Source organism: Cydia fagiglandana, chromosome 7 (assembly GCF_963556715.1).
Source record: "Cydia fagiglandana chromosome 7, ilCydFagi1.1, whole genome shotgun sequence".
NCBI lineage: Eukaryota > Metazoa > Arthropoda > Insecta > Lepidoptera > Tortricidae > Cydia > Cydia fagiglandana.
Window position 1 is genome coordinate 16,990,574 of NC_085938.1, and position 18,282 is coordinate 17,008,855.

An 18,282-nucleotide genomic window follows, 5' to 3' on the forward strand; every position below is an offset into this window, starting at 1 on the left:
TTGTACTGTTCGCAATAAACTCTAAAAATACTGAACCAGATTTTCATACGGATTTCACTTATGAATAGAGTGATTCTTGAAGAAAAATTAGGTGTATAATTTGTTAATCCGTGCAATAAATCAAGTGTTTTATTTTAACTTTAAGTAGGTACAAAATAAAAATATTAATAATGATCCCCCAACATAAGTCTCCTGATTTTGGATGTCAGTAAAATAAAATATAATTCTGGCATACATGAAAGCAATTCATTTTGAGAATAACCGTAACGTAAGTATAGGTTTGCTATTTAGATATTTTAAAAATTCAAACCAAATAATTTACAAACATAAAAAAGAGAGATAAATTATGTAGGTACTACTAATTACTTTACCATTTACCACATTACAAAATACACAATATTAATACAAACAACTTGGCGCTACTAAACTTTCATATCCAGAGAATCTACTAAGTCCTTCATTAATTAGTATCAATAAAATCCCATTTTGTTACAATATGAATTTTAATTAAGTGTGTTGCAAGCGCCATCATCGTTGTCCTTAGATGATACGAAGAGGTCACTTCGTAGGAGTAGTCAAATGTACAAAACCTTGTACATGGATAAACGTCAACAAATAACTAAATATGTTGTAATAAATACATCCACTATATAAGATGGTTTGATCCAGCAAACATGCACAGTTGAGATTGGCGCGTCTTACTATCAGATCTAAAATGAAACTGGTTAGTTACCTTGTAGAATATGAATGTTATTCTTAAAATTCCATGGTTAAAGGACGGCTGGTTTTGAAATTTAACAGTGAAAAGTGCGTGTGTTGTGTGAAACAAGTTCCTCATGGATTGTATTGTTTTCAGCTCGTTGTCTTCGCTTTGGTAGCTGTGGCGGGCGCTGCGGCGCAGCAAAGGGCTCCACGACAAAACATAATTCGATCTGCTATCAACCTATTGCGGTCTTCTTCGGATAACGACGGACTCGGAAATTATGCTTTTGCGTAAGAAACCATTTGACCTAATTTTGGGGATTGACAGGACAAGCTATGCTGGCACCATTCGCTAAATACTTCGACTGGCCTACCCCATTTATCCAAATGGCTGAAATGGCTCAAAATGATCTTCACGCGTTTTATTCCCATAGCAATTAAAGTTGGAGCATTTCGGCCACCTCCGATAATTTACCCCTGTTGCTGTCGGTGACAGTGGTGTACAAGAGATAAATTTAGGCAAATTCTGTTAGCAATGACATATGTCTCAACAGTATACATCCATGGGACACTTCTCATACAAAAGCGCCCATTCTCCTTTATCGGAAGTATTGTAAGTGAAAAGTTTGACGATAATTCGACTTGTTCTAATAACAATTTGTAACATAGCTAACAAGTTCATGGACGACCACCTAATATGATTTCTTTATTTGGAGTGGGTTCAGAAATCACAACAAAAAAATCATATGAGTGGGGAGTGGGTTGGGAACTCACGTTAGTGTACGCACATGCGACACAGAATTTTATCATTACATTGTAGTATTCGATTGATCGGTTGAATTGGTTGTACAGACAAAATATTATTAAATATCGCCACGGTCAAAGTGCCTAAAATATATACACTACTTACATGGGCAGTATTTTTTTTAGCATGATAAAAAACAATCCCACGATTGGCTCCACAACAAGCCATGAAGGCCGCATGTAACATGGACATTCAGTTTAATCAGCTATAGAGTTCTACTTTAGGCTGACCAACTAACTGTACCTACCTAAAACGTTTCCATTAATAAAAGGGTGATTACATATCCTTTTAAGGACACTTTCTGCTGAGAAAGACAGGGATATGTTTTTTCCCTGTGACGCTTAGCAGCAGAAAGTATTCTGCAAAAGGATACGGGTATCAAGTGACAAATGTCACTCAGAGGGTAACAATGGCATAGGATGATTCTATTAATGACATAAAACTGCACGTTCGGCCTCAATCATACTTTAATTTGAAATGCCGCAGTGAGATCGCTACTCAAATTTCACCTATTAAGTCAAACTTTGCCTTTTACTTTTTTAATTAGCACTACGGTTAAAATTGGAGCGCTGCGGAACGCGAGATCGTTGCCTGCAGCCAGAAATAGAAATATTTTAAAGTATTTTATTTAATACATGAAATAAATAAATAATTTCCTCAGATACGAGCAAGATAACGGACAGAAACAGGAAGAGCAGGGTACATTGAAGAACGCTGGAACAGACGACGAGGCAATTGCCGTAAAGGGCTCATACGAGTGGGTGGGTCCCGATGGCGTGACTTACACCGTTAACTACGTCGCTGATGAGAACGGATACCAGCCCACCATCGAGCAGGGCCCCGGAGGTGGAGTGCCCCCCGGCGTTGTCGCTTCGCTGCTGGGTTAAGCCGTTACACAAAAAAAGTCAAAACTAGTCCAATTTCCAATAACACATTTTCTACTTAACGTATTTGATGTTTTTGTACCTAATACATCCCCATCCCAACAAAATAAAAAGTGCCATTTCTGATTCCAAAATGTTATTGTCGACACTGACAGCTGACAGATCAAATCCGTAACCTTTTAAAAACAATAAATTAAGATCAGAATCGGACTCCTGATCTGATAGTGATGATGGAGACCGGAAGTGACCACAATTAATTATGACTGTTAAACAACGCAGTCTCATTTAGTTTGTTTTATCTTCTTGGGAGAAAAGTCATGGTCAAAGCACCGTTTACTTCATACCGATGCCACATCTAAGATAACATACATACAGCCAGTTGGCTCAGAGGGCCTACCTAAATTAGAAGTAAGGGTCTCCCCAAATAAATAAATAAATAAATAAATAAAATAAAAAGCAAAGCTTGTACTATGGGTGCTAGGAGACGATATACATACTTATATAGATAAATACATACTTATATACATAGAAAACATCCATGACTCAGAAACAAATATTAGTGTTCATCACACAAATAAATGCCTTTACTGGGATTCGAACCCAGGACCATCGGCTTCGCAGGCAGGGTCACTACCCACTAGGCCAGACCGGTCGTATATCGAGGCGCATTCGGCAAAAGCCTATAGGAAGAAGCTTTATATCCGCGCAATAAGAGCGAAAAAGCCGTCGATGCGTCGGCAGGCGCCGGCCGATGCGAGCCAAACGAAACGACGGCTTTTTCGCTCTTATTGCGCAGAGTTAAAGATTTTTTCTATCAGATTTTGCCGATTCCGCGTCAACATAGTGGGAAAACCCTTTTAAAACTTTTAGTGTAAGAGTTTACACTCCCAAAACACACTCGCTTTACATTATTTGTATCTGTCGTTACTTTCCTTAAATCAACCGCCTAATGTAATACAACACCATGTTGGTGATGCTGCAACATTGCGGTTATTCTTCGCACAGGCTTTTTGACATAAGATAATTATTCTTAGAAGAGCACACAGACAAAACATCCTCCAGACTGAGCATAGTCGCGCTACCCCCTCTGCCACGCATAAGGTAATTTTACTCCATGTTCGAGTCGAAGGTGTCTTTGTGTGACGTCCGTGTCTTTGAACGGACCAATCACGGCACGGGATTTCGCTCACCTCGTCCCGCGCACCCCCGCATTTTTGGCATGATCGGTTGCATGAAATAATTGCTCTAAACTCGGTCTAGCTAGAGGATTCCTAGTCTATGGAAGAGCATTTTAAATATAGGTACGAGTACTGAGGTTCAATCTTGAAAATATACAAAGTGGTAAAGAAACTAAACCATTGTTTAAAGGTAAAAAGTAAAAAGAAGTATTTGTTATTATACACATAAAAGACTCACGTTAGTCCGGGCCGTGTCCGGGCCGGAGCCTCCGGCGGTTACTTTCCTATGATATGAAAGGCGATCACGTGATGCTTTCCATGGAAAATGCGCCGGAAGTTGCGGCCCTAACACGGCCCGGTCTAACGTGAGTCATCCTTTATACGTCATAATTTCATAGAAGTATCACGTTCAAAATAATACTTGCATTGCGCGGGCTATCAAATCCGCTGCAGACTTTTCTTGGTCTGACTCTAGTAGATCTACATGCCAATTCGAAGGTACACTGACATCAAAATGATGTCATGCAGTTGTCGTGCATTTCGCTAGTACCTATTGGCGCGAGCAACACGCATGTGATAATAAATCAAATCATTCATATATCATTGTGATGTCAGTGTACGTTCGAATTGACCTGCTACTTGCACCTGTTCCTTTTGAACCGGTTATGAATACAGTGTCCTTGCACTCAGTGCAATTTGCCTTAAGCAAAGACAAATAGAGTAAATAATAAAGACTGGTAATCGCTGTAAAGTTTAGGAATCATTGCTGTAGATGGCGTTACTTTAGCGAATTCTAGTTAGTTTCATACATTTTATGACCCTGATTTAACACACCTAAATATTTCATCGGCCAATATTCATTTCAATATGTCCACGAGTACGTTTACTTGGGCCAGATAATATCCTTCGAGAACAGGGCGGTCTATCGAAATCGATAGACGTCTTGGAGGATATAACCAACGGAGACGCCATGTCTAAAATTTTCGGTACAAAATAGTCTGCCGTTTTTTGCGGGGGAGGGGCACATCAAATGTATAGGTACGTCATGTCAGATAAACGTCAGTCCATACATATGGTTGACATGAGGTTGACCATTGGCCGCCTATTTTCGACAGAGGGGAACGCCTGTTAATGGCGGCTCCATTGTTAATTACTCCGAGATAGACGTATCGAAAAGAGCCTGGAAGAGCTTTTGGTCCATGAAAGCGCTGTAATGAATGAATGAACGACCTTCCCTTGTGTCTTAAGCGCAGACTTGTGCATCCTGCCCATCCTAACCTACGGTGCACAAATTTGGTCATTAACTGAGGCTCTAAAATTGAAACTCAAGGTTTGCCAGGCAGCGTCGTAGCGTAGTATGTATATTAGTTGTTCGTACTATTCGTAGAACTGATCGAATCAAAAACACGGAACTACGCTCCAGAACTAGAATTATAGATGTAGGCGTCAAGACCGCTAAGCTTAAGCGAGACTGGGCTGGACATGTCTGCCGCATGCACCCGGAAAGGTGGGCCAAAATAGTTACTGAGTGGGACCCACGGAACACCATAGACGGTGCAGGCCGGGGTTCAGGCAGACCGAAAAGTAGATGGCAGGACGACTTGGACGCGTTCTACCCCAAATGGTGGGAAATGCCGATGATAGGGTGGAGTGGAGAAAACGAGGGAAGGCCTTTCCCCAGCATTACACCATAATTGGAGTAAAAGAGCTTTTCTTTAAGTAAGCTCTCAGATCAATGGTGGTCGGCGAGCATGACGCACGCTCGTGACGTTCGGAGCGTGCGTTCTGTGACCGACTCATTAGGCTCAAAAATTAATGCTCCGTAGTCACTTGAGTAAGTAAAAAAAGCTAAAAAAACTATGTGAGTCAGAGTTCTCATAAACGGTGCCACGAAAAAACAGTTATTGCATGGACAAGTTTTTAATTGGTCTCTGACGCTAATAAAACCAGCCCTGAGTAGAGAGCAAGTAGCCACACTAAACTATTTATTTTCAATACTGCAACCACACAGAGTACTCAGTCATACGTTGTACTAACTTAACGATAGAGGCCACATCATTTACAATATTTAGAGTTTGTGAGTTTGATAATATCAATCCAGAAAAATGAAAGTTCTTTTAAAAAATATCAAGGTAAGTGACCGTTTTATTTTTAATAGACCTTGCGTAAGCACTTATTAAAATACAATGTGTATTTTAAACATGTTTTTATACTTATATACAACTTAATGTCCAATTTCTTGTTGTTTTTATACTTATATTCTATTATTTTACCTAGGCTCATTTAGATGGTACGAAAACTAGCATGCGAGTTTCATTACACTGCGGTATTTGATTGGTCGGCTGAATTGAATGTAAGCAATAGTCCTCAATGTAACTAAAATCGCATACTAGTTCGCGCGCCATCTAAATCAGCTCTAATACTTATATCATAAATCCTTTTGTATGTATACGATGAACCTATTTTTAATTATTTACACACGTTTTTGAGTTATGTTAATACGCGTATCAATCAACAAGTCATTTTAGGTAATAAATTGTGTTGTTGCCCTTTAAAACAGATTCAATGATAAAATAAGTAAATACGTATAATTTTCCTTTTCAGATCCTACTTTTAATAATAACGTGTTGTTTGCTCGGCTCCGTATACAGTGCTTCTCTTTTTGGTGTCGATTTTACAGCACCAGTAAAAATTGTGAAAACTGGAATTGGACAAATGTAAGTAAAAGTATTTTTTACCTAAAATAACAGGGATATTACCCTAATTCCATAAAAAAATGCACTATCAAAATACCAGTGGACTTACCTTCCTCTTACCAACTTTTCCTCTTAAAAGTGACGTGGCTTCCATAAAGGTAATGTATACAGAAGGTAGTAAGTACTTCTCTTATATTAAAATTAAAACTAAAACTAAACTCTAACAACTATATACAAATATTTACAGATAAAAAATGGGAGCTAGCTCGGCGCCGGATGGTAGGGTGCCCAGAAGGCTGGTGGCATTGCCGCGCTGAATGGCAATGCCAATTCGCTGGGCAAGGAAGTACCCAGCCCTCTGGTCACCTGTAGCATCATTAAGACGCTTCGCCAGCTCCCTAAATATTTGGTGTGCCCCGGGTCCCCAAGGCCCGAGGGTTTCCACCCCAAACGGCTCAAACATGCAACCAGAATCAATGGCTGCATATTTGCGCCGTTTGAGGTGCTCGGCCGTTGCGGCGGCCGTCCCGGCCTTAATTAAAGGGCAGTATTTAATTAAAGTGTAAGCCATGTGAACATTGATTTGGCGCAAGCGGTCTGAAAATGTAATAAAATTTTGATAATTTTGATTGACAAATGCCGGAAACGATTCATCCAGGACGGGTGACCCAAGGAGGTGAAGCGAAGTGCTGTCTATATTTTTTATGTTTGGTGCTATTGCACGGAATCGCGATAGGGCTATGTCTTTTTGAATATATTCGTCTGGGAAGAATATTTCGCATTTTGAAAAATTAAACTCGAGGCCTATTTGAGAAAATTTCTCTCTTATATTATATTATGGCTGCTATTTAACTGATCACCAGATTTAATAAAATTTAATACCAAAAAAATCTACTTTACCACCCTAAAATAATGAATGATCACCAAAATTATAACACCATTTTAATGTGAAATGATTACCAATTTTAATACATTTTACTATCCTATTAAAGGAAATGACACCAAATTAATCATTATTAACCCAAAAATTGTAAATAATTACCAAATTTCAAACCCCAATTTAATGTCAATTGATAACCAAATTTTTACATTGTGATATCCTATTAAATAAAATGACACCAAAATAATCATTGTAAACCCAAGAATAGTAAATGACCACCAAAATTAGAACTCCATTTTAATGTAAAATTATAACCAAATTTTTAAATCTTGCTATCCTATGGGTTGCAGTTCAAACCTAACCTAACCCACTTTTCTAGTAACGTTTCGTTTCTGTAAGGTTCGCAGTTCAAACCTAACCTAACCCACTTTTCTAGTAACATTTCGTTTCTGTAAGGTTTGCAGTTCAAACCTAACCTAACCCACTTTTCTAGTAGCATTTCTTATCTGGAAGGGTCGCAGTTCAAACCTAACCTAACCCACTTTTCTAGTAGAATTTCGTTTCTGTGTGGGTCGGAGTTCAAACCTAACCTAACCCACTTTTCTAGTAGCATTTCGTTTCTGTAAGGGTCACAGTTCAAACCTTTTTTTTTTTTTTTTTTACATGGGGAATGCGTCTACGCATACCGCCGGGCCTGGGAGAAACCCGGACGATTATGTGGGACTCAGGGCTGTAAAGAGGCCCCACTACCCACTAAACCCCATGGTGTCCTCTCGCCGCTATGGTTGCGGGGTTACGGGGAAGCTCGCGCAATGCGTCCGCGACCCCGCAGCGGCTATCCTGACTAGGATCCATACCCCTATTTTTTTAGTGATCTTCCCTGTGGAAGCGCTTCCGGAACACGAGGTTGCGCATACCATCTCGGGAGCCAGCGTCATGGGCGGGGACGCCCCCATGTCCGCCGCCCGCTGGCTCTCATCAGGGCGGCAGGTTCCGCTCGTGAGCGGCACGTCTGCGGCCTATGCGGCGGCGGCGCATTGGGTCAGCCTCGGCCCGGACTTCCCGTTCGCGCTCGGCCGCCTCCTTGTCTCCCATGACGTGCTCGCAGAACGTGAGCACAGTCTCCCACGCACTTTCGCTGCCCAGCATGGCCTGAACTACGGCTGGCAGCGAAAGGTCTTGACCTACCTGGGCGACCAACGCCTCCCGTTCCTCGCCAAAAACTGGGCACTCAGCCAGTGTGTGTTGGGCCGAGTCTACGTCGGCTCCGCATTGGTGACACTCCGGTGTCGGTTCCCTCTGGGGTCACAGTTCAAACCTAACCTAACCCACTTTTCTAGTAGCATTTCGTTTCTGTAAGGGTCGCAGTTCAAACCTAACCTAACCCACTTTTCTAGTAGCATTTCTTTTCTGTAAGGGTCGCAGTTCAAACCTAACCTAACCCACTTTTCTAGTAGCAATTCGTTTCTGTAAGGGTCGCAGTGTTAACCTAGCCCACTTAACTGATAGCAGTACAAACCTAACCTAACATACTTTTCTAGTAGCATTTCAGTATGCCTACCTAAGTTATGCGGTGCGGGGTACGGGGGTTGAGCGGGAGGGGCTAGTAATTTTGGCATCATTTTACTTTATTTGGTAATATGTATAATTTTTTTGGTATCATAGTGGTTTATTTAGGTGAAAATATCGCATTTATTTGGTCTTCAAGATTTGGTGATCATTAATGATTTTTGGTAATCATTCAATATATTTGGTATTCGAATACAATTTGAAGTGCAGTCGTAATTAAAATGGTGGTACATTTGTAATTTTAGGCCTTATTTTTTTGGTGTTCAGTATTTTTTTTTGGTAAGCATGATTTTTTTATTTAGGGTACCAAAGTATTTTTTGGTGGTCATTATATTTGTAGCCTTATATTATTCTGGCGAGTCTTACTATTTATGACAAGTTCTTAATAGCCATTAAAGTAACCTTTGATTACCATAAACAAATTATGTTCTCAATAAAATTGTTAACCGGTCTGGCCTAGTGTGGTCTACCCTACCTGTGAAGCCGATTGGTCCCGGGTTCGAATCCCAGTAAGGGCATTTATTTGTGTGCTGAGTTGATGACACTTATGACAATTTTAATTTTTAACAAGCAGAAACGTCTGCGAACGATGCTATTAAGCTTAGAATAAATTTAAAAGTGGAAAAATTACTGTCTTGGGTGAGACTTGAACTCACGGCCTCTGGATCGATACTCCAGCGCTCTGCCATCTGAGCCACCAAGACCTCATCCCTAGCCAGCAAATCTTTCCACCATATTATAGGTCAAGGGGACCCTTAGCGACATCTACCGTAAGAGTGTTATACTTCTTAAACGGCTACCGGAGTTCCAAGTCATATTGGAAATTCACCAGTTACGATGTGCTACCCATACTAATTTTAATTTTTAACAAGCAGAAACGTCTGCGAACGATGCTATTAAGCTTAGAATAAATTTAAAAGTGGAAAAATTACTGTCTTGGGTGAGACTTGAACTCACGGCCTCTGGATCGATACTCCAGCGCTCTGCCATCTGAGCCACCAAGACCTCATCCCTAGCCAGCAAATCTTTCCACCATATTATAGGTCAAGGGGACCCTTAGCGACATCTACCGTAAGAGTGTTATACTTCTTAAACGGCTACCGGAGTTCCAAGTCATATTGGAAATTCACCAGTTACGATGTGCTACCCATACTAATTTTAATTTTTAACAAGCAGAAACGTCTGCGAACGATGCTATTAAGCTTAAAATAAATTTAAAAGTGGAAAAATTACTGTCTTGGGTGAGACTTGAACTCACGGCCTCTGGATCGATACTCCAGCGCTCTGCCATCTGAGCCACCAAGACCTCATCCCTAGCCAGCAAATCTTTCCACCATATTATAGGTCAAGGGGACCCTTAGCGACATCTACCGTAAGAGTGACGAGTACTTATGACAATGACAGAGATATTTGTTCCTGAGTCGTGGTTGTTTTCTATGTATTTAAGTATTTATATATATATATCGTTGTTTGAGTACCTACCCACAACACAAGCCTTTTTGAGCTTACTGTGAGACTTAGTCAATCTGTGTAAGAATATCCTATAATATAATATAAAATATAATAATGCGGACACATCTCTACCCTATGAAGCCTACAAGATTGTGGTAATACCTATTTTTTTACAGAACAAAACCACTACACCCACCTTCAACAAATAAGTTAACCCAGGAAACCAACCTCTCTACCCGCAAGCCAATCAAAGATGACCCTCCGAATCCTGACCCTAATAACCCTCAGAAAGTTCCCAGACCCGTAGAATCTAGTCAGAACAGTGGGTCAAAACTGGAGTCCGATGTGGACACACTTGGTTGGTCGGAAACTGGCGTTGATTACACCACTGAGACTGATAATGAGGTAAAAAGTAGTCTCTTTACTCAAGTTTACCGAAATGAAGTACCTATGTAATAGTACCAATCTATGGCATCTAGATTGACCCTGCTTAAACTTTATTTTATGGTAATAGAGTATCCCAAGATACAGCCAGCATCAATAGTAGCGGATGAGACTACACGCGAAAAATATCCATCTGCATATCTGCATCCATATGTGAATTAAACGCGAACTGTAGATATCTACTTATCTGCATTTCTAAATTACATTACGTACTTACTAAAGATATTTATTTTTTGTATCTGCTTCTATATACAGAAGTTGTTCTGTTGTCCTCTATTATTGATACTGACTGACTGTGGGTACCTAAGTACCTATCACTATCTCATATTAAATTTAATCTCCTATGTCGCTCTTAACACTCTTTATTTTTCAGACAACAACTGATATAAACACCATCGGAGGTCCCCCGCCCGCGGTCCTAGCCTCGCTTCTTGGCAGTGGTTGAAACGGGTACATTAATATTATTCAGTTTAAACATAAAACTTCTATCATAGGAACTTTTATTTAATATTTATTGTAAGGGTTACATTCACATTACATTACATACTCTGAAAATAGATTGCAATGAAATCCTATTTCGTTTGCTTTTGAAGTGTAAACCATATTTCTGCTCCTTATTTAAAAAAGACAATAAATATCCTACTTTTGCATGTTCCAATTTTATTTATTTATGTACTTTATTTTGTATGTATTTATTTTAGGCAAACGTTGAAATTAAATCAATTGCTTGACAAATTCAACTATTATAACTTTTTGTAATGTATATTGATTTATGGTCCCTATATCTTTTTTTATACAACTGACTTATATTTAATGAAAATTAAAACAATTAAATAATTCCTTTTAACCCCAGTTTTTCCAATTCGCAAGCAAGAGTGACGCAATATAAGATTTAAAAATAAATGTCTATAAATAGGTAACCATCTATAAATGCGAGTTAATAAGAGTGACGCAGCCATTATAGGTAACTATTTATAAAAAATAGTTTCCGGTTCGGTCGAGTTATTTTGTTGTGATTTTTTGTCGATTGACAAACTTTTATTTTCATGTATCGTCGGTGCGAATAAAAAAATCGCTATGTGTTTTTTTACGATTTTTTGATTTTGGCATATTTGAATTCCTTTTTAAATTTCCCGTCGACCCACATAAATATTTTTGTTATATCTTTATTAGTTTTGAAAATAATAATTTCGCTATGTGAACACAGAACAACATTTGTACAAAAAAATAACAGAAAAGGAACAAAAAAATAGCTATGTGATTTCTTAGCACATAACGATATTAAATGTCTTGTTTTCCGTCGGGGGTGATGGCGATAATGTTGCACATGGCGATTTATTGTAGAATGGATTACCCGACAGACCCTAAAATCCGCTATGTATCATATATCGCACTATGTTACTTTGGCAATAAATCGCTATGTGTATACAAACTACACACATGACGATTTTTTCCAACCAAATTTAAGTCGCTATGTAGCAAAATTTGGTTAAAATAATCATATTGTAAAAAAATACAAAAAAATCTGTTTATCATGAGTATCATGTAAAAATCATTGATCTATCAGAAAAAAAATACAGGTGCAACAAATATATTACAAACAGGAAAATAAACAGTTATTTTTGTCTCCTGAAAAGTAGCTTAAAAATACATGGCGATTTTTTTATTCGCACCGACGGTATCTGATGTCAACTATACAACCGACACCGATCTCCAAGCACTGATTACTACTACATACATCTTATATTTACTCTCATTTTCTCAGTGCCACTAGTGTAGTGCCACTACACTACTTTGTCACACGTAGGACGGGACGCATCACACTCAAAATTACATCACACAACCATGTCACAAACTTTTTCAATGGCTGCTTAAATTTTACAGTTACTGAGCTCATAATTTAAATTAAATAATACAAATGATCACTAAATATACCTACATTAATTTAAATATAATTACCGGTTTGAATACAAACGTAGACCCCAGTCGGAAAAACGTTACGCTTATACTTAGTCATTAGGTATGACAAAAAAGACAAAACGATCTAAGAAAAATACGTAAGTCATGAGGATAAAAAGTGTCGCTAGTCACTCCTGGGCTTTCCGACTGAGGCTTCGTCGTTTCCGATTCCGTTTTGTGTCCGTGGATTTGACGAAATTTTAATCCAGGAAAATGAATACGGCTCCTGGTGTAAATATTGTGGTAAGTAAGAGCTTTTCTTAATTAATAAAACTTTGAGGAATGTCATAAAGTCTGCTTGTTTTTTATTTCTCTGCTTTACTCTACCTATATTGTATAGGTACATAAGGTAGGTCCATCTAACCGAACAATGTGTGCAAGTCTAGTGAAACGTCCCACTTTGTTGCTTTACAATTAGGACGAGATTTGCTTGTATCTTTATACAAATAACCTATCAAAGCGTCCTTATGGCAAGCGATAAATTGGGACCTTGCTAAGAATCGACACAAATATTGATTTATGATATTTGATATATATGTTGCAGTCAAAAGTGTGAACTGGTCACTCTGCTTTTGACTGAGCATGTTGGTCAAAAGTACTTTTACCTGAAAATCATACCTATTTCTGGCAGCAGTTACGTTTTTAGGGCGACGCAAAAAAAAAAATAACCCTAACCTACCTATCTCTGGGAACAGTTTCGTTTTTTGGGCGTAGCAAGAAAAATAACTCTAACCTACCTATCTCTGCGAGTACTTTTGACTGATAGTAACAGTCACAATTACATACTATTAACCAATGATTTTCAGGTAAAACTTCTTTTGACCAACATGCTCAGTCAAAAGCAGTTTTGCCTGTTTTTGTCGGTTAAAAGTTATTTTGACCAGTTCACACTTTTGACTGCGACATATATAATTCATCGATGTTTAATGATTCTTTTTAGTACGGAAGGTCATCCGTTTTGTTTTACATAAATTAACAAACCATGAAACCACTAAAATGACAGCAGAGTAAATTGATGGTAATTTACATAAACCGTTCGATACACTGTAAACGCCGATTTATTTAATAAGAAAATAATTATGCTTTTATATTTCAGATGCGACTTATAATAATAACGTGTAGTTTGCTCGGTTTAGTAAACAGTGTTCCTCTTTATATGTTTGGTACATCGGCACCAACACATTTTGTAAAAACTGGAATCGGGGAAATGTAAGTAAAATAATTATGTTTTCACCACACCAGCTCGGAAAGGCTTACTTTGCACTTCAAAAACTGATAGCAAAGTTGCATTTTATTCACATGTGAGGCAAAGTAATCAAATGCAAATTTTGAGTTGTTTTCTTATGTTTTCTGATAGAATTGACTTTTAAATGATGATTTAGGATGATAAATACTTAATAACATTCATTTGGATTTAATTTTGTTTGATATTTTACATTTAATATTTGCTTCGGGTTGGTGTGGTGAAAAATTTTGTGTTTCACTCGGGGGCAAATTTTGTTTAACCCTCGTGCATTGAAACCCTCGCAACGCTCAAAATTCCATTTTTCGAACCACTCGTTGCGCTCGTGGTTCAATTTTGGAATCTTTCGCTTGCTCGGGTATCAATATTAGCACGAGCGGTTAAACAACAACTTTGCCCCCTTGTAAAACTATTATATAACACATGGGCAGTTTTGCTGCCCCACGAATAAATAAATTTGAAAGGGCAGATTTTACAGGTGCAAGTGTCACACAAATATCTATGATTTTGACGAGTGAAACAGCGCCCTACTTGCAGATTGCAGACTGCCAGTGCCGATTGTGAATAGATTAGTGTTTTGAGATTAAGTACAAGTAGAAAAAGATATAAATAGATACAAAATGCTCGTGTGTGGGATAGACTTGAATTTTTGATAGGTAGGTAAATACCTACTAGAAAACAAGCTGTATGTGCTTCTTTTATTTGAATAAATTATTATTTTTATATTTTGGGCAAGGTTCATATTCATAATTCATCAGGAGCAATTTTAAATAGAAACACTCAGACAAACTACTCATGGTTTGTATAAAGTCACCTGTCATTATTTTTTATGCCAAACATTCGTTGTCATTACTGTTCTTAAATTGCATTTTTGTCCCCAGTTCGCAAGTATTTAAGACCCAAGACACAAAATATTACACAAACTTTACGTTTGGTAGGAACAATCGATTTTCTAATGATGACAACATCAATCAAGACGGGGACTATTTTTACCCAGCTCCTTTGGGCATATTTGAAAAGTAAGTAAATTGTAAAGTTATTCTAAAAAAGTTATACTAACACACGTAAGCTATTACTAACATAATATGGATGTATTTGTACCCGTAATAAAAATGCGTGGTAACGATAATCTAAATATTAGCTCACTGCTTTTGAAATTGTATACCTACCAATGTAAACTTACTACAGAAACTGTACATTTAGTACAGTACATTGTACTGTACTGTAAAGTACAGGTTACAGGGTCTCAATTGATTCAAGAAAGTAACTGATAATGTTCCTAAATAGAGTAAAATTCGTAATTATATTGTTCATTTTAAAAATCGCCAACAATTATAAAAGTATTATGACAGTACTAGTAAATGTTATTAACATTACCTTTTGTTTATTTTTATTATATCCTCTAGCCGCCCAGAGACCTATAAAAAGGTCTCCTGTTCCATTCTAATTTGAACTTTGTGTTGACAAAATAAAATTTCATTTTGCTTGGCAAGGTTTGACGTATGGCCGGCTAGAGGATATTTGTATATATATATTTGTTTATTGTAAGTAGTAGACCTATAGCGGAATCTTATTTGAAAACAAAACAACTTAAGCAAGGCATAAGGCTCAAAATAATGTGTCTTCGTATTTTTATCAGGATTAAACCACAGCAACCTTTAGAGATCAATAAACTAACTACGGAAAACGACCAGTTCTCTGACACCCGCATACCAATTAAAAATGACCGTGGCCCTAATGACAGTGAGGACGGTCCAGGGTCATTGCCCGTGGAACTGGAAACTAATCAGAAAACTGGATCGGAACAGGATCCCGACATTTACACACTGAGCCCTGATTATACTGCTGAAACAACTGAATATGAGGTAAACTTAATATAAAGTATGACTCACGCTAGACCGGACCGGGGCCGGAGTTTTCAGCGTTCGCAGCTCTGCTAACATAATATTAAATACCTACCCGTTATACTTAGTTGCGTGGTATAGTGAGTAGCTTTCAAATAGAGCTCGACGGCTAATCCTATTGTCTATTGTTAAGTAAAACCGCTCGTGCCACGTGCAACAACCACCTACATAAAAAATACGTACTTCGGTTACTGAGTGCCGGCGAGTCGAACGCTACAGATCCAATCTAAAATGTGTCAGCGAGATGCGTAACAAATGCGCGTTATCGGAGCGCGCACCTACACTGGTTTTTTGAGCGTTAGACTAGCCCGCGCTCAGGTGCCAAATACTTATAATAATGAAGACCCTTTTTTGCAGATAAGTAGCACGTGAGGTTTTACTTAACAATAGACAATAGGATTAGCCGTCGAGCTCTATTTGAAAGCTACACACTATAATGCTTGCGTAATAATACGCAAGTAAGTGTAAAGGGTTAGCACGTTATTATTTCGCGGATGAGCAAAGTAATATTACTTCAAAAATAAAACTTAAGAAGTAACTAACTATACTATATATACAGATCTTTAGGTATTTAAATAAAAGTAAACAAAATTTACCCTCAAATGGCTCCTTAAGCCAGTTGAGGTTAATAGATGAAAACATTACATGATCAAATAATGTAGGTTAAAGTCAGACCGTCCAGTGACAGATCCCGGCGGTTTTGCATTTGGTTGGTTTACCAATAAATGGTAGAACTACCCGAAAATGTACAAATTGTTTGTTTACTTTTATTTAAATACCTAAAGATACAGACTATAATTTGTGACAATATTTGCAATACAAAAAATATCTTTTTACCAACATCTACATAGTTGCGCCTTATTATAAAATAGCTCAATTTTGTGATTGCGGGTAGGAATCTACCTAAATGACCCCGTGAAATTCTACTTTTATCGTGAAATTCAGATAACTAATAATATAATAATATAAACAGATAGCTGACCTAGCATAATCTATGTTTAAGATCCCAGTCCTTTTACCAAACATAAAACATGTACCATACTTTAGTTTTAAGTTACCATACTGTTCTGTTCCTTCCACTACGTACTCTCTTTGTGTTTTGGTATTAAACGTACTTTTGTTATTTTTTTCTAATGTACACTACGTTTAGGTTGCGTTTATTTTTCCAGATTACAACAGATAGTCTGATGAATCGTGTCGGTGGTTCTTCAGCTGCAGTACTGGCCTCGCTTCTTGGTCCAGGTTAAACGTGGGTGCAACACTATTGGAGCAGCTACAGTAGCTACACTCTATCGTAACATATATGTAATTTAATTTCAAATGAATTTTATAATAATATTTATACCCAAGTTCACTACACGTATTAAATTTAGCTGTGGCTGAAATCAGCTAGGATTTCATAATGATCACAAAACTAATAGGTATGTAAGTACTTATGTAAAATTAATTTTCATAATAATTAATTAAAAAAAATAATAGATTTACCCTGATAATTTATTATTCCTTAATCAATCAAAAAATAATTTAGGAATAAAAATAAATTGTATTAGTTTTTAGTACTAACTCTGTATTAATTTATTTAGTTTTTAATACATTTTAGTGTCTTTAACTTGTTGTTTGTTATGCTATGTTTTTCTAAATAAATATAAATAAATGTCAAAATTTTAAAATATCGTAAAATTAGTTTTTAGTACTTTTTAGTATTAACTCTGTATTAATTTATTTACTTTTTAATACCTTTTAGTGTCCTTAACTTGTTGTTTGTTATGCTATTTTGTTCTAAATAAACATAATTAAATGTCAAAATTTAAAAATATCGTAAAATTATCTCCATACGGTAAGAATCAGTGGCTGAATGCGAAGATCATCTTATCTTACATCTTGTTGTTCAAATGATCTGAACTTAAGACGAAACGGGAGCTGAGCTAAAAGTCAATTTTGAGATTTCAAGCTGAATATACCCGTCGCTCTGACGGGGCGTAACCGCGGCGTGAGAGACTGTATTTGTATGTGTAATGCACGCACACAGACGCGTGCGGTGCGCCCGTAATCGCGCTGGCGCGCACCTCACTGATTGCAATTTGCATTGCCACTTTTTGTTAGTACTGCTACTACTAAGTAGGGTAATTCGCCAGTAACTGGCCACTTTTAATAACTGGCCGCCCTAAACTAAAAATATATCCTATTCACCTATAAACAGAATTCATTTTAGTATAAGGTTTCAATAACTTGCCACTTTATACTAAAATTAATTCTATTTATAGGTGTATATAATTCATTTTTGGTTTGGGGTGGCCACTGACGAATTACCCTATTGCGATTGAACTATTTTAGTTACCCGGCTTACGTTTACGGAACTCGATATCGAATAGGGTAATTCGCCAGTAACTGGCCGCCCTAAACTAAAAATGAATTCTATTCACCTCTATACAGAATTCATTTTAGTAGGTATAAGGTTTCAATAACTGACCACCTTATACTAAAATGAATTCTATTTATAGGTGAATAGAATTCATTTTTGGTTTGGCGTGGCCAGTTACTAATAGTGGCCTGTTACTGGCGAATT

At 37.5% G+C, this 18,282-nt stretch overlaps 3 protein-coding genes across 3 annotated transcripts; all 3 read left to right on the forward strand.

Moving 5' to 3' along the window:
* Nucleotides 1-596: 596 nt before the first annotated feature.
* Nucleotides 597-2,437, forward strand: LOC134666060 (endocuticle structural glycoprotein SgAbd-5-like). Its single transcript, XM_063523173.1, has 3 exons — nucleotides 597-724; nucleotides 857-993; nucleotides 2,169-2,437. Exons 1-3 carry the CDS (start codon nucleotides 716-718, stop codon nucleotides 2,392-2,394), a joined length of 372 nt encoding a protein of 123 aa, XP_063379243.1. The 5' UTR covers nucleotides 597-715; the 3' UTR covers nucleotides 2,395-2,437.
* Nucleotides 2,438-5,534: 3,097 nt separating this feature from the next.
* On the forward strand, nucleotides 5,535-11,260 carry LOC134666058 (uncharacterized). Its single transcript, XM_063523171.1, has 4 exons — nucleotides 5,535-5,701; nucleotides 6,174-6,286; nucleotides 10,343-10,571; nucleotides 10,984-11,260. The coding sequence occupies exons 1-4, from the start codon at nucleotides 5,675-5,677 to the stop codon at nucleotides 11,053-11,055; spliced, it is 441 nt and encodes a 146-aa protein (XP_063379241.1). The 5' UTR covers nucleotides 5,535-5,674; the 3' UTR covers nucleotides 11,056-11,260.
* Nucleotides 11,261-11,969: 709 nt separating this feature from the next.
* Nucleotides 11,970-17,200, forward strand: LOC134666055 (uncharacterized). The gene is made up of 4 exons (XM_063523167.1): nucleotides 11,970-13,778; nucleotides 14,694-14,831; nucleotides 15,452-15,677; nucleotides 16,886-17,200. Exons 1-4 carry the CDS (start codon nucleotides 13,666-13,668, stop codon nucleotides 16,961-16,963), a joined length of 555 nt encoding a protein of 184 aa, XP_063379237.1. The 5' UTR covers nucleotides 11,970-13,665; the 3' UTR covers nucleotides 16,964-17,200.
* Nucleotides 17,201-18,282: the final 1,082 nt, after the last annotated feature.

Excerpts from the sequence above, each read along its gene's own strand:
- LOC134666058 (XM_063523171.1), top strand. The coding sequence starts at position 5,675 with ATGAAAGTTCTTTTAAAAAATATCAAG. Across the intron at positions 5,702-6,173 it reads TTCTTTTAAAAAATATCAAG|ATCCTACTTTTAATAATAAC; the intron begins GTAAGTGACCGT and ends TTTCCTTTTCAG. Across the intron at positions 10,572-10,983 it reads CCACTGAGACTGATAATGAG|ACAACAACTGATATAAACAC; the intron begins GTAAAAAGTAGT and ends TTTATTTTTCAG.
- LOC134666055 (XM_063523167.1), top strand. The coding sequence starts at position 13,666 with ATGCGACTTATAATAATAACGTGTAGTTTGCTCGGTTTAGTAAACAGT. Across the intron at positions 13,779-14,693 it reads AAAACTGGAATCGGGGAAAT|TTCGCAAGTATTTAAGACCC; the intron begins GTAAGTAAAATA and ends TTTTGTCCCCAG. Across the intron at positions 14,832-15,451 it reads CCTTTGGGCATATTTGAAAA|GATTAAACCACAGCAACCTT; the intron begins GTAAGTAAATTG and ends TATTTTTATCAG.
- LOC134666060 (XM_063523173.1), top strand. Across the intron at positions 994-2,168 it reads CTCGGAAATTATGCTTTTGC|ATACGAGCAAGATAACGGAC; the intron begins GTAAGAAACCAT and ends TAATTTCCTCAG.